Genomic DNA, 15,884 nt, shown 5'->3' with positions numbered 1-15,884 from the left:
ATTAAAGCAAAGGCCTCTGTTATTGATTTGCAGGCTGAATCTATTGAATAACTGTCAAAAGATTTATAGTGAACCATCAGCTGGACACACTGTTCTTTCTTTCTTTCCCATTTTGTAACCTATTCAACATATATTGAACTAATGCTGGGGTAATAGCAACTTTAAAAGCCCATTGCTTACCTTGTGTGAGTCTGACAGGTTTGGTAACTGCTAAGCCATCCAATGAGCACTGATTTCCACAGGGGTACAGGGTAATGGCTCTCCCCACATTTTCAATGTAGCAATGCTGAGCAGTGACACCGGGACCCTGAATATTAATGTCTGTGTTCCCATGGCCGAGTGTAGTCTTCCCTACAACAACGTGATGGAGATTTATTAATACTGATTATTGCTACATTGCTGTACTTTAATTAGTTTCAAGAATTAGAAAAAAAAAGCTTTTTTTCATGCATATGAAATGCTGAAATGCTTGCAACAAAAAGGACACATGGTTTGTGTTCCCTTCTTTAACAAAGACAGGACAGCCCCCAGCCCCCCCCCCCCCCAACATTGTGAAGCAACAGGGGGTTGTCAAAGTCAGGTCATATAGCCCCATAATCCTGTCTCTTGTTCTAAAGCCACTGCCATCATGAATGCAATTTACAAGATACAGCTGAAACCTCAATACTCCTCAAAAAAACAAAATCATAGATCCATCATATATGTATGTATGTAAGTTTGTATGTTTACAGTATAATTAATTATATAGGCTACAATAATTAAATCCATCCATATTTAATTAATTATATAGGCTACAATAATTAAATCCATCCATCCATCCATCCATCCATCTATCTACGTGAGCACAGGAAATTGTGTATTCAATCCCCTATAAAATGATTCGCTGATGAATACTGCACTAAATTGACTTCCTCTGGGATTTATACTTGAATGCTTGCTCTCATTCTTCCTCAATGTCAGGGGATGAGAAGTCCTCTATTTGTCATTCTTCATGAGATGAAGCATAGCCAAGCTTTGAGGACAGTGCAGTGATATTTGTCCTCTCTCATGAACTTCCCACCCATTACCACATAAAAACACAAATTTACTGATCTTAATTTGGAGTCCCCAGTTTTTCAATTGGCATCCCTTCTGTCTGTGTGATCATATAATTAGGTCTCAGAATTTGAAAGAATCATTGCCACTAAACACAAATTCCACAGCTAACCACATCCTTAGTCAAACGACCATGTTTGCAATTTAGCAGATAGAATCTGCTGGGGGATACTTCATGAGGGTATTATATTCAGTTACTTTTTAAGGTGACTGAACTTACCCTCTGGCAGGGGCAGCAGAGTTATAGCCGTACTCAGACGGCCACTTCCCAAGCTGACAAGATGGGGCCGTTCTGCCTGGACTTTGAGAGTCTTGCCTGTTTCAATCAGGTCCAGCGATGTGCTCTGTGAATATATGAGGACAATACATTAAATCAACAACAGGGTCATTTTTTACAGCCTTTGATCACCATTAAAGTGACTTGTACTTTTTGGACGACTGCTCAGGGTTCCCCAAACAGGATTAGTGTAATTCAATTAGGACCATTGAGTATTGCAGCGGCAGGGTAAGAGGCTAACTGGCTAAACGGGTTTAGCTCCATCAGGTACCACCATGCAGGCTAAGAGGCTAACAGGATTTAGCTGTTAGATGAAAGACAAGGGACCAGGCCGATAAATGACCAAAGGAGGAACATATTTGGCCTCAGCATGTCACAGATGGAGGTTCCCAAGGGCAGCACAGGGTTTATCAGCTTGGTAAATCACACTTTGATATTTGAGAGAGTGACGAGGCACTGCACTACATCAAAACAAATGGTAGTTCTTTTTTTTTTTTAAATAGTATCTTTAGATGATGTCAGAAATCATACAGGCTATGATGCACAGGATTTTAGAAAGGAACTGAAGAGCAACCAGTGGCTGATAGGGTATGGAAATGTCACATCCATCTCTTTTCCACATCTGGGATGTAAAACACTAAGTGCCAATAGCGCTGAAAAGGCATAGAGAGTTATTTTTGCGGTTGACTTTATTGTATGCATTTGTTAGAGTTTCCCTTTTCCTACCAAAATTAGTGGGAGGAGAGTATTTAAATAAATCATGCAACGTGATTTAGTAAGGTTTGCGCTAGTCAATTTAATGGTATTTGCGCCATTATTTACTGGCCAAAATAAGCATGTCTTAAACCAGATGCTAATTTGCACTGCTCTTGATAGATTGCGTTGGTCATTAAGGAAATGATCCGGCTGTGTCTGTGTTCTTTAATTTTGCTCGTTGTCAGTAGATCACGTCAGCATGAACTCTCCACTCCCATCTGCGCTTTTTTGGAATTGCGCTAATTTGCCCCGTTTAGTAAATCTGGCCCTAAATTAACTAGAAATGGACTGGCCATAGGGAGGATGTATGCAGTGGGCCTTTCTTAAACATACTTCTATACAAAATGAACATTTACAGATTTTGAAAAAGTTAGAAATTTCTTTTCTTTTTGAAAAAAGGGAAAATGTTCTGACATCATCAGGCCTACCTAATTTAAATTACAATGCAAAAACTGATATGTTTAGAAATCAAAATACAGTCAAATCCAAAAGTTGCATTGAATGCATATGTAATATATATATAGTGGGGAATTATGGATTACACGGGTTGTGATTGTGATACAGGCATATGTCCTTGGTTGCTTTTCTGTCCCAACCTAGCCCTGGTAAGAATGGACTTCACCCCTCTTTTGAACTTTCACACCATTCAAATAAAGCTTTTACACGTATTTAAAGTGTCTTCAGATGTCATCTTTTTAGGGTCTAGCGCTAGCGTCCATAGAAATAACCTTTAAAACTGAACATGAAGCTTTCAATAACAATGTATAAATTCTTTTTAAAGTGATTAAATGTCAATGTAGTTTGTTTTAGCTTTCATATCTTATCCTGTCATCTCCTGATAATAGGGCTCCATATAAAGCTGCCACACAGTTTCCATTGTCCTCTGACATTTTTTTTCTACACACAGCTCAGTTGTTTGTGTTTCTCTCTCTCTCTTTCTCTCTCTCTCTCTCTCTCTGTGTGTGTGTGTGTGTGTGTGTGTGTGTGTGTGTGTGTGTGTGTGTGTGTGTGTGTGTGTGTGTGTGTGTGTGTGTGTGTGTGTGTGTGTGTGTGTGTGTGTGTGTGTGTGTGTGTGTGTGTGTGTGTGTAAAATCAACTTCACTAGTGAAGTTTTAACAGGTGCATTGAACTAACTTAGGCTTGATGTTTTTGAGACCCTGTAATGTTTGATATAGGTGGAACACAGTGCAGTGTTTGAGCAAGATTAAATGCAGACAGAAAGGCTGGACTCAGCCTCTCGGATCAACAGTGATGAAAATTAACCCTATAATTAGGGAACATTTCACCTCTTAATTTCAAAGTTCTGCAGACTCCACTTTTAGGTGACAAAACCTAGTTATGCATGAACTATTTGTCTATTGCACCAGATGTACTATAACGAAATGACAAAATAAACTATATTCTGCTTTTAAAATATTTTAAAGACAATTAAAAAATTAAAACAAAAGTAAATGGATTTTACACACCACTTTTCAAAAGTTTGGGGTTAGTAAGATTTTATAAAATGAAATTAATAGTTTTATTCAAGGATGAATTTAACTGACCGAAAGTTACAGTAAATATATTTATAATGTAACAAAATATTTTTTATTTCAAATCAATTCTGTTCTTTTTCTATTTGTTAAAAGACTTCCACAAAGATAAAACCTTTTTCAACATTGATAACAATAAGAAATGTTATTTTAGCACCAAACCATATTAGAATGATTTCTGAAGGATCATGTGACAATGAAGACTGGAGTAATGATGCTGAAAAGTCAGCTTCGCCATCACAGGAAAAAAAAATTTGTTTTACAGGTTTTTTTTCTCACTCTATTTAGATCAGTTCTCAAATGAAATTCAGAATTCTGAGCAATTAGTTTCTTTTTTCTGATTTAAGCAAATTGTATGTTTTGGCACATGTGTGCAAAAGAGCAAGTATAATTGTCTACAGTTTGCACAATAAATAAATACATGGCTTTGTTGATCAAAACTGATTAGTTGATTAGTGCAACTGTCAAACACTGCCCAACTTCTAAACATTCCTTGATTGTGTGAGCCATCAAACTCAAAATGATCCATTCATTTATCAAAATCTGTCAGACATGCATGTTTATTCCATAAATATCCGACATGGAATGTGTGTACTGTCTGCTAAATTGGCAAATGGCCTTCAATTGGAATGAAATTGGAATCACAAACTTACCAATCAACCAATAAAGTTCGGAAGCATATGGATTTGCTCACAGCACAATCACTACCAGTTTTAACATGGAGGAACGTCACAACCCTAAACAGCAGCTACAGCAGTACTTTAAAAAAAAAATTCTAGTAATGTGTTACATGTTAACTAAAAATTCTCAGTTGCTTGCCATGGAAGAGCAAAATAAGAAGATATAAGAAGGCATGGTGGTGATAGACATAAGTGTAAAAATTAATAAGCAACTGTGAATTTTCAGTCTCATTTCTACAAAAATATACATAAAAATAAATACACTGTATAAATAAAAATGTTCATTTTCTTTTTGTGCACTACAGTATTGACTTTTTTTTCCTGTTGAAATGTGTATCTAAAAAAGCTCAGTGTGATACACAAGTGCATTCAGCTATAGACAAAACTGGCATTCTTGTATAGTAAAGAAAGCAGCCAGTCAACAAAAATATAGAATTTTTTTTTGAATATATAACAAATATTTGCATGGCGAAAAAACATCTAAACATTTTGACCAGTGTGGCTCAAATGACAAAAACACTTTTTATTTTGATGGCATTGGCCACTTTACTAACACAATAATATAGGGTTTGAAGGATGAATGAAATGTTTTGGACGAGTTACTACATTTTGCAGACATGCTATGAGTTCTGATGTTGCAGGAAACATGTTGGATTTACAGTCTAGAGAATATTAAGACTGTTTCGAAAAATGTGCCAAAGCGATAAAAACACGTTTTTTTTTGTTTTTTTTACAATATTACAATTTACGGTATTTTTTTTAATCAAATACAGCCTTTGTGAGAATATTAAGAGACTTCTTTACAAAACCTACAAAAAAATCTTACAGACCCAAAACTTTTGAACAGTATTGTGAATGTATGTATATATACAGATCACACACTCACCTGTAAGACCCGATGAGTCAGATGACCATGTTCTGGAACGTTCTGATTCAGCCTGTCCATGTCTATGGAGTTATCAATCACTTCATGACATTTGTCAAGATCCTGCTGGAAATACAGAGATAATACAGAGTTGTATAATACAAACCCAGATAATACAAACACACACACCCAGACTCGGAGTGAACAGATGCAGCCAATTATCTATGGTAGACACAGGCACATTAGCGTGAACAAACTAGAGCAGACCTCAGGTCAGCACACTTCACAGCAGATCAGTCATTTAGGAACATCCCTAACCTGAAACCCCCCTCTCCCTCCTTCCCTCACCTCTTTTACGTCCCTGACTCATGCCACTGTCTCTCAGACAAAACACATTGGGAATCACAGAGAAACAGACCCACAAGACAAACTGAACATCAGGTTCTGTGTGTGTGCGTATCAGTGTAATAATGGCCAATGAGAATCAGTGAGGGGAATTTTCAGCTATAATAGGGAATGTCCTCTGAACTTTGGTTCTCTCAAACATCAAGGTCCTCTCAAAGTTATGAACAAACGTTCTTCTAGTAACGTTCATTCAAAGTGATCTTTTCTTAAATAACATTATCAAAGAAAAATGATAAAATAGAGAAAAAAGTCCCTTAATGTTTTCTCTAATGTTCATATAATCAAGAAAAAACAAAAAAAATCAGTTAAAAAAATTGATGTTTTGAATGTTCTGAGAACATACAGAAATAACGTTTTCAGTCATAAATTAATGGGAACATTAAACATCCTTGGAACATATTTTGTTAGCTATTTTGTTAGGTGACCACTAAAAGTAGCGAAGCTATTAGTAAAAGGGGTCATATAATGGTACATGCACTTTTACAAGTTGATTGTACTGAAATGTGTGTTGGCAGTGCCTGTACACAACCATCATAAAATGATAAAAATCCATCCAGTGTTTTTGTTTTAATCTCCTTATATGTTTTCCCCTGCCTCAAATTGAGCCGTTCAATTTTGTGACGTCACACGCTCGGAAGCCTCGCCCACGATTGTTGATTGACAGGAGCGTTTCAACACAGACCCGCCCTCGCTCGTGAGGGAGCTGTCAATCATAGTCTGCGCGGACCGGCGCGGTCATTGTTGATATGCTGGAGCACTGTCTATGAGCAGAATGGCGTCTAAGCGATTGTGGTGTTCTGTTCTTGGGTGTAATAACGAACACACCAGTCATTTTAATGTTCCTAAATCCGAACCGCTGCAGACGCAGTGGCTGGGTTTGTTTTCGAAGGGAATATTCCCCACGAGCAACGTCAATCCTTTCATGTTTGCGCGAATCATTTCTCACCAGACTGCTTTATAAACGAGGGTCAGTATAAAGCTGGTTTTGCTAAGAAGCTGCTCATGAAAAAAGGATCGGTACCAGCTATTCGTGTTCCTGCTGAACCTCTAGAACAACTGAAGTGAGTGTAACGTTTTATTAAACTTTATTAATAATATTTATATTAATCTTTGCAAATCGCTTGCACGCTTCACAATGAATGCGTCTAAGGTTTACACTTAGGGTACATTACGCCATGTTTTCTGATGTTCTCAATATAATTCATAATCCCACGTTTATACTGAACAACGCGTTATGGTTATTGTGTTATTGAGTTACAAACGGTGTACGCACAGAACAGAGAGGCGGAGTCAGCAAAGCTCATTATCATTTAAAGTCATATGCACTGAAACGGCGTGCTGAAAACAGCTGTTTTTGACCAAGTAAAATAAGTGTTTTCTTACAATACTAATGAGAATTTTTAATTAAAGTATATAACAAACTTTTAATTTAGACCCTAAAGAATCATACTAGTTTGAACAAAATGGCATTATATGACCCCTTTAAACTACATTTCTCAGTAGCAAGGTGGTGATGTCACTTAAACTGTTTTAAGTGACACACACACTGTTACGGCTGTTTACAATCAGAACAAGTGACTCAGATTCAAAAGAGTCATTTATTCAAAATCAGAATAAGCTTGTTCTGATTCTAAACATCCAACAGAAAATTCTGTAAAAACTTTAAGCGATTCGGAATGACTCTTTTAAATGGGTTCTTTTCAACCATCCGAGTCATCGAAATCACAAGTAATCAGTTTTATCTATAAGAAGCTTTTAGCTTATAGTTTTCATCTTAGCTGAGCTATAGAGTAGTTTGTAGCTTAACTACATTCAACATTTACAGTCTGGCACACCAAAACATCAAAAACAGAATTTTCCGTATGTGTTTGTATCTTTGTACATAATGGTCATTGAGGATCAGTGAAGAACAATAACGTCAGTAAAAGTAGCAAAGCTATTGAACAAAATTTCTCAGTAGCGATGTGGTAGCAACATTATTCTTAAAATCATGTAACTTTGCGACACTATTTTATTGATTAATAATTTGATTTGGCAGTTTATAATCAGTGCAAAATTGCTTGTTCTGACACTAAACAGCCAACAGAAAATACTGTGTTGTAGCATTTCACCACACTACATTTTTCTTGACAATATTAAACAATAAAGACAGTATTCCTCTGTAAGTGCTTTTGATTTAAAACAAATTAATCTTTTGGATCGTAATCACGTGTTCTGATAATTGTAATACGAAAATTTATATTAATATATTCGTTTGTTTCTCCTCGGTTAAATTTTTTCTTAACATCAATGTAATAAAAACAACCGTTTACATGAGTTGTTGTGAGAGAGGTTATCCTATGGGTTTGAAAGCCAAAACTGAGTGAGTTTAAGGCAAGGCAAACTCTTTCCTCTGCTGGCATGTCCAGTCAGGGAAACGACTGGAATGTGACGCTTCGCTTCTCCAAACAAGCGAAGACAGGTTATGTGGTGCATGCATATAGATTAGGATGATGATGGACATTTAGTCTTTAACTCAACAGCTGGTACAAAACCAAACTTCCTCTTTTTCTCCTTCCCCTAGCTAACCTCTCTCTCCCTTTCATTCCTGATGTCATGTTTGCAAGTGCAGCTGGCAAGTGCTGCAGGCCTACCGCCTCTCACAACCACGTCCAGTGTGTGACAGAGGGAAAAGAGAACAGAAAGCCTCTGTCACTATACTGAATATGGTCACTGCTCCCACCATCACACACACACACACACACACACACACACACACACACACACACACACACACACACACACACACACACACACACACACACACACACACACACACACACACACACACACACACACACACACACACACACACACACACAACTGGACAATACAGACACACTGACATTAATGCATACATATACAGATTCCTTGATTCAAATATACTTGCACACAAATAAACATAACACATAAATATACACTTGATATCAGTTCAACTGGAGCATTTCATACCGGTAAGTGGCATGCCTCTGAAACGTGTCATTAAGACTGCAGTTATGCCACTGTGTCCTGCCCTCTGCAGCAGAAAATAGACTCAACCACATAGCACAAACCACAAAGCTCCTCTTACAGGGGTTATAATCATACAGGCTACACACACACACACACACACACACACGTACACGTGTAGCAGTATGTTAGAGTTACGGTAAGTAAGGAAACCACAGCAGGAACATACAGCTAATATAACAGTACAGCTAAATGTAGCATGAGCAGTTGGTGAATCTGGGAAGCAGAAATCAAAAACTGTAAACTTGAAGGCCTAGCGACTTGTTAATCCTCTGAAAAAAGTTAAATCACACTGAGATTTAAAAAATCTTTTATAAGAAAATCACAACCAAGAACAAGAAAAATAAAAACAGTTAATTATCCCACATTAAATAAATTAAATATATATATTCTATTATTAAAATATAGAATTTTTATTTAAAATGTTTTTAATAAATTAAATAAAAAAAATTATATTTTAAGTTTTTTGATTATATGGAATGTATAATAATTTTGAGTTACTTTTGCACTCGGCATTAAACTGATAAATACTAAGCAATTGATATAGTGAAACATTTACTCTACATTTCTTGAGTCATAGCAGCCAAAAATCAATGCAGTAGTAAAATCAACCAAAGAAACTTATTTAGAGTTTGTAGACATACCAAATACCAAGTTCTTAAGAACCCATAGGCAACATCAAGCCCACTCACCATATTTTTAGCCCAAGAAAGACCCGCTCTGTTGCTGCATGGCCTTGTTTACTGACAGTCTCTGTGCTATGTCCTGTTTTTACGCCTTTGAGCCTTTGGTTGACCGTCTACAGTCCAGCTCTTGCTGTTTGTTTGTCTCTGCTGCTCACTCATGTCTCTTACTGAATGTTCTGAAGTTTCTGAGGACAGAATTAGTACCGCCACAGCTGGGACAGAGAGAGAGAGAGAGAGAGAGAGACAGAGATGGATAGAGATAGAAAGCACAGGAAGAGGAATCCACATAAAAAAAGTCTGTCAGAATCCAGGTGTGCGGTCCGTCTTTCCAAACACCCCTGAATAATCGTCAAGTTTATGTCTAAATTTAGAAAGATAAATCACGAGTGACTTTACAACGTCTATCTACAACGATTTATCTACAACGTCATGCAAAGGTCATCTTCTGTGAGCTTATCTCCCCTGTTTACTCGTATGCAGCTTACTGCTCAAAAACATGCTACACATACTTTTATACTATTATTTTCTCACCCTCATGTTATGAGTTTCTTTCTTCTGTGGAACATTAAAGAGGATATTTTAAGAAATCATTGTTTGTTTGTTTTGTCCAAAACTGGTTACCACAATTCTTCAAAATACCCTCTTTTGTGTTTGTGTTTTTCGGGTAAACTATCCCTTTAAGAATTATATTTGGATGTTAATGTCATGTTTTCATTTTAAAGCAACCGTTAGAAGACAATAGGAAACATCTGATGCATGTGTGGTTGCTATTTTTAAAGAACTGCTGGAATAGTATTAAAAATTGTCAGATCATCATCATTGCAGCAGATGGACTCATTTCGGACAGATTTGAGTTTACATGCACTAGTGGAGGATGGAAAAGTCCTTGATATTCCAGGTGGAGTCCCCCTACTCACTTCCTGTTCTTCCCTCCTCCACAGAGGCAAAACAAAAAATGGTGTTTTCCATTTGATGTTTAACAGCTGCAAAACTGCTGATGTGAGTCACTTTAAGAGTATGTGTTACATTATTAGATTCATTTATGGAAACAAGTTTTTTTTTGTTGTTGTTGTTGTAGTCAACAAAGTTGTCATGGAACTCCTACGCAAACATTTAAGCTTTGTCTCTTAGTCAACATACAACAAAGCAATCCATCACACAGCGAGCCAGACCGATTGGTAATAATCCTAAGAAACATGGGAAAGCCATGAATCAAAGCGCTAGAGAAAAACTTCTGTCTGGTGGAGGACGAGAAAGAAAGACTTTTTTTTTCCATGGCCATTGCCAGTGAGTAAGACAGATGTCAAAAGAGTCCAAACACATAAAAAAAAAAAAACACAAACAAATCTGAACAGCAACTAGGCAACCACAGCTGGAAGATGAGCAGACTCTTCCGGTGTGGGCTCCTAAGCGGGGACTCTTCCTGTAGGTTGACCCTATGATCAAGCTACTCTCTGGGAATAAACAGTCTCCAGCTGCCCCCTTCTCACCCACAACTGAGTAAAAAGGTCAATATGCCTGATAATTTAAAGCAGTCCTCTGTTAAGTGCCTTACTGTTGAGCCAATTTAAGTTATTTATTTGTTTGTTGTCCTCTGGGAGTTAAAATTCCAATGACTTTATGTGAGAAAATGGTTATTCCACCAAGTAGCTTCTAACATTTACGTGTAAGGCATTAGGCTCAGAAGTCTAGAGTGACTCACATGTGAGGCTGCCATGGTCAACACATGGCAAGCACACAAGTTGGAAAGTTAGCTGCTAGATAACTTTCCATATTTCCATGCTGGAGTGCTGTCTTTGACACATGTGATATCAAAGCTAAGCATTTTGGTCTTACTCATAAATTCTTTGACGGCAGGGACATGCTGCTTTAATCTCTTGCAGCATTTTGCAACAGTCTAGTCACTTATTATAGTATCAGAGTAAAGCAACAAGGCGTCAGAAAGATTGACCACAGATCTCACCCCAGAAAACAGTCACGGTGCTTGTGTGGCAGAAATGCCTGAGATCAGAATACTGTTTATAGCAGTGTGTTTGTGAGAGAGTGAGAAAAAAGACTGGATTTGTTTCATTGGCACAGTCGTATGAGAAAATGTCTTAATGTTTTTCAATGCTATCCAAGAGGGAACATTCTTGCATATGGTGCTTTTTTCCTTTTCTTTTTTTAATTAGCAACCATTTAGACTTAAAATATACACATTCAAGTAAGCATTTCCAGTCTCAGGCTGCCTATTTCGGCCAAATATTTCACACTTTTTCACCAGCACATGTTAGAACTGAGTGTGACATCCACATCTTCCATCACACCTGCACTCATACCACTTATTAAAGTCACCATGAAATGAAATTTCATGAAAATACATGTAATAGATCTTATTGTGAATGATTGTGAATGATAAGGTTAATTTTTTTCATGTCATTTTAATTAAAAAATGTTATATAACATAACTCAATCTTAGTGAAAACATCAGACTACTTTTTGGAATGACATTGATAAGACTGAACAAACATTTCAGTTTCAATCCCATGTAAGGGGGAGAAAATCTGAGATCTACTCAGTTTGCATCCCTATATTATCATTCCATGATGTAGTGTTTGTAATTCCTCAAAGGAAGGGAAATGTGAACTCAAGTATGATCGAATAGACAAATTCATGGGTCACTGCAGGTAAAAGAAACTGGATTTATGGTTCAAACAGACAGAGAAAGTAAAATCCCTGAAACTTTAGCAGTAGCTCACATTTGTGGGTTGCCTATATTGGAAGTGCATTTCCGTATAACACTGTGGAGAAGGTAAGCAGCACCTCGAACAAAAGCTGGTGAAGACTGGCCGAGCCAGACTTTTGATTATTGGCATAAATCGATCAGTGAAGCGACTGTGGGCGTGCTGTCTACAGGTGTGAGCTAGAGGTGTGAGCACTAGGAGAAAAGCTTGAGGAATTATGCCATGGTCATTGAATCCTCTTTGGCTCTTTTTTCACCAAGTCAGTGCTGGTGTTCAATTCCCCTTTTTTGTTCCTCCTTTATGTTCTTTTCATCCACTCCCTCTTACCTTATCTCCTTCCAACATGCTAGATTTTCAAGTGAACTTTTATGCGCACGTTTTTTGTATGTTTGTTTGTTTGTTTTAAACACACAATTAGGCTACACTTCCAGCAATCGTGGATACATCAAACTCTGGGTTGGATTCATTCCACTGCCTGGCGTCTCACGTTATTAAATGCGAAAACGCGTTCCATGTGAATTATCCCTAAGAAAAGAGAAACTTACTGCTCCAAACAAAGTGACTTTGTTTGTGTTTGTTTGAATGAGTCAGTGTTTTGAACGAATTGGTAGATTGTTTGATTCAAGGACTCACTCAAAGGCTATGTCCCAATTCAAAGCCTGCATCCTTCAAAGGACTCCCCGTAGCCATAGCCCACTGTTTTTCGCCTACTATATAGTAGGGAAGTATCCAGGTTCATTCCCTCGATGTCATAATTACCATAATGACGAGATTTGAAAAAGGTCGGTAAAAAGTGTCAAAAGATCCCAACTCTGACTTGTAGCCTACCATGTGACCGCTATACCACCTGACCGCAGCAGATTCTTTTTGGTGTTGATAGTTTGCCATACAAAGGCATTATTACGAGTCCGAGAACAGTTCCTATAGCTGAGTAGAACGTCATGTGTTGTGATCTCTTAATTACGGTAATTACGCTGCATTCACGTGCTACCAGAAATTTCCTATACTTTCCATTTCTGATGTCGTGATTACGAGCTCGTTGCTTTCAAGTGCTTTGTCAGATAGAAATCATGGAGGACACCAGGTTTATTCTAGCCTATTTCTTAGGGAAATCTTATTAAAAGCCAACATGTACTGAAGATATTTACTTTTTTTGTATAAAATGTAACATCCCATTTGTTGATGACCATTCATTGTGCCATAATCAGCTTGCTGACGATTCTGAAATGTTGGTGAAATACGTGCTATTTTCGTTGCGCGAAAAATTGTTATTCATGCCCAAATTAAACAAGACAAGGTGAGCTGTTGTCAAAAAAACTAATTAAGAATATCAGTCACAGGAGCAATTATTCTCCCCTCCGCCATCTTTAGAGTTTACGGCTCGTAGGAAATTTCCAATAGCATGTGAAGGCAGTATTATATCTGAGTTCCAGTAAATATGACTTAAGAGGGTATTCATGTCCAATTTCATATGAAACTTGTATTTATGATCATTCCGATACCACGTGTGAAGGCAGCATAGTCGCCACCTACTGACATAATGATGTAACCTTAAGAAAGTCCCTGAAAAATCCTTGCAATTCAGACAGACTGGAAAGTGCAAACACAAACAAGCAGTTGCTAGAAGGTCGCACAGCCTGTCAAATTCATGGACTGGAACTAAATGTTGTTGCCTATAATTTATGTCACATGTGTAATATCTAGCTGTGTCAAAAATGTTTAATCTATGACTGTTGCATTGCAGGGGTCATACAGCACACAGGTGGCATACAAAAGAGGTATTGAATGTGTTTCCACATCTCTGCACCTGATTAATTAGACAGTGGAGTCATTTGACTGACAGGCAAGGAATTTTTCAAACCACCTGTTAGTCAGCCTCTTTTAGTGAAAGCAGCATTGATGGTTAAAAAAAAAAAAAAAAAAAAAAAAAAAAAACTGTGTCAGCAGACCAAGCACAACCTTCCTGCACACTTCTCATACACTGGTGTGCAGTGCTGTCCCCACTGGGACAATAGTCTCATTGTCCATTCTTTAGGTCAGGGCCATTATTCCCATCCTTGTCCAGTGCGGCCCATTTTCATTCTCTCATATTTAACACAGTAGACTAGTCTCCATTACTCACACACACACACACACACACACACACACACACACACACACACACACACACACACACACACACACACACACACACACACACACACACACACACACACACACACACACACACACACACACACACACACACACACACACACACACACACACACACACACACACACACACACACACACACACACACACACACACACACACACACCTTACCTAAAATGAAGAAATGCATTCATATGAGGTAATTCATAACTCATACTATGACATCAGGTTGCAAAGACTGTTACACTGTTGTTACTTTTTAAAGACTGCTTCCATTTTAGTTATAAACTGAAGTCATTTTTTTCTTCAGAAATCTGAAAGTCCCATTCAGTTCCTCTTTCAATGATTCATATACTAATTCTAATAAAGATTGCAAAACTTTTACAAAGTTTTGAATGGGTTACCATAGAGACAAACAGACATGTGGTACTATTTACAGTTATGTTTTTTTAATATATATATAAAATTGATATAATTTTTACAAATTAATAATACTTAATACAAAATAAATAACTTTTTTGGGGGTGCATAGTAGCTTAACGGTATATTATTATTATCCACACTACATATGATCACTCTAAATGCATTCAGAAAACTTCATCACAAAAACCCAGCTGTCAGTCAAGGCCTTACCTGAGTTCAGATCCTAAGCTCTGTCAGTCCCACATGTAATCCTTAGAGCTGGAAACTCGTGCTCACTTTAAGACATCTTAAACTCTGTGGATCACCACAGCAGGATGAACAAATCATTCAGAACTAAAGATGAGAGAGAATGAGAAGTATCTTCCCTCATCTGTCTGTCCTGCACTGTTCCCCCACCTACATGCTCTCTCTCTCTCTCCACCCCTTTTCCTCTCCTTCTCTTTTCCAACCCTCATAGTCTCTCACACACTCCTTCCCTCCCTTCTTTTTTTCATTCTGCTACCACAAGGCAGTCTTTTATTCTCACAGCTGAAGAGCTCCTCACTTGTTCAGCCTCTGGAACGAGACACCCACCCTGATCCCAGATCAGGAGACAGGCCAAGAGAGAGAGAGAGAGAGAGAGAGAGAGAGAGAGAGAGAGAGAGAGAGAGAGAGAGAGAGGCTGGAATACAATAGAGGCAATTTATCACCACACTGATGTAGAGATTTCAGAAATGGTGTCTCGTAAGATTAGATTCGTAATATCAGCATATTGTGGAAGCAAGTCAGGTGGCTCTTTTGTTGGTCCTCACTCTCCCTGATTCTCCCACGTCCATTTGATTCTCTGTATAAAGAAATCTAATTCCCACAACATAGTTGAACTCTGGCCAAGTCAGATAAGCAAAATGTGAAATTAAATTCAATTACAATAAGCCAATAAAGCTGCCCTCTAAATACGTTAAAAGGCCCTCTGTAAAATTTCTTAGGACAACAAACGGAAGAGAAAACTAAAATTCAGATAATTGAAGGCAAGACTGGAGGAGTTTGTGGAGATGACATTTTTGAAACAGAGAAATGGCTGTTGTGCTACTCAGAATAATGTCTTATTTTAGTGTCCAAATGTTAAACACCCAAAATACACACACATACGCAATAGTGGCTCCCCGTAAACCCAACCCATCTCAACTCATGAGACATTCCACCAACGCATGTCTGGAGAGGACGTTGTGTGTGGGTTGGAAGAGGGTTGGAAACTTTGGGG

General features: G+C 37.8%; 1 protein-coding gene across 10 annotated transcripts in view; it reads right to left on the bottom strand.

Annotated features, from left to right (window-relative positions):
* phldb1a (pleckstrin homology-like domain, family B, member 1a) overlaps positions 1 to 15,012 on the bottom strand; it is a 45,010-nt gene extending 29,998 nt beyond the window's left edge. For 3 of the 10 annotated variants that reach the window (XM_056244824.1, XM_056244858.1, XM_056244867.1), the window contains exons 1-4: positions 9,351 to 9,532; positions 5,227 to 5,331; positions 1,316 to 1,439; positions 181 to 351 (exon numbers count right to left, since the gene is read on the bottom strand). In XM_056244824.1, the coding sequence (XP_056100799.1) occupies positions 181 to 351; positions 1,316 to 1,439; positions 5,227 to 5,331; positions 9,351 to 9,353 (403 nt within the window). In that variant the 5' untranslated portion in view covers positions 9,354 to 9,532. Of the gene's footprint in view, positions 1 to 180; positions 352 to 1,315; positions 1,440 to 5,226; positions 5,332 to 9,350; positions 9,534 to 14,854 lie in introns of those variants that run through there. The other 7 variants (XM_056244814.1, XM_056244875.1, XM_056244882.1 and 4 more) reach the window with 5 other exon arrangements.
* Positions 15,013 to 15,884: the final 872 nt, after the last annotated feature.

This window comes from Rhinichthys klamathensis, unplaced genomic scaffold (genome assembly GCF_029890125.1).
Source record: "Rhinichthys klamathensis goyatoka isolate OS25496 unplaced genomic scaffold, OSU_Roscu_1.1 h1tg000028l_1, whole genome shotgun sequence".
In the NCBI taxonomy this organism is placed as follows: domain Eukaryota; kingdom Metazoa; phylum Chordata; class Actinopteri; order Cypriniformes; family Leuciscidae; genus Rhinichthys; species Rhinichthys klamathensis.
The sequence above is the reverse complement of the archived record's forward strand: the minus strand, read 5'-3'. Positions and strand labels throughout refer to the sequence as shown.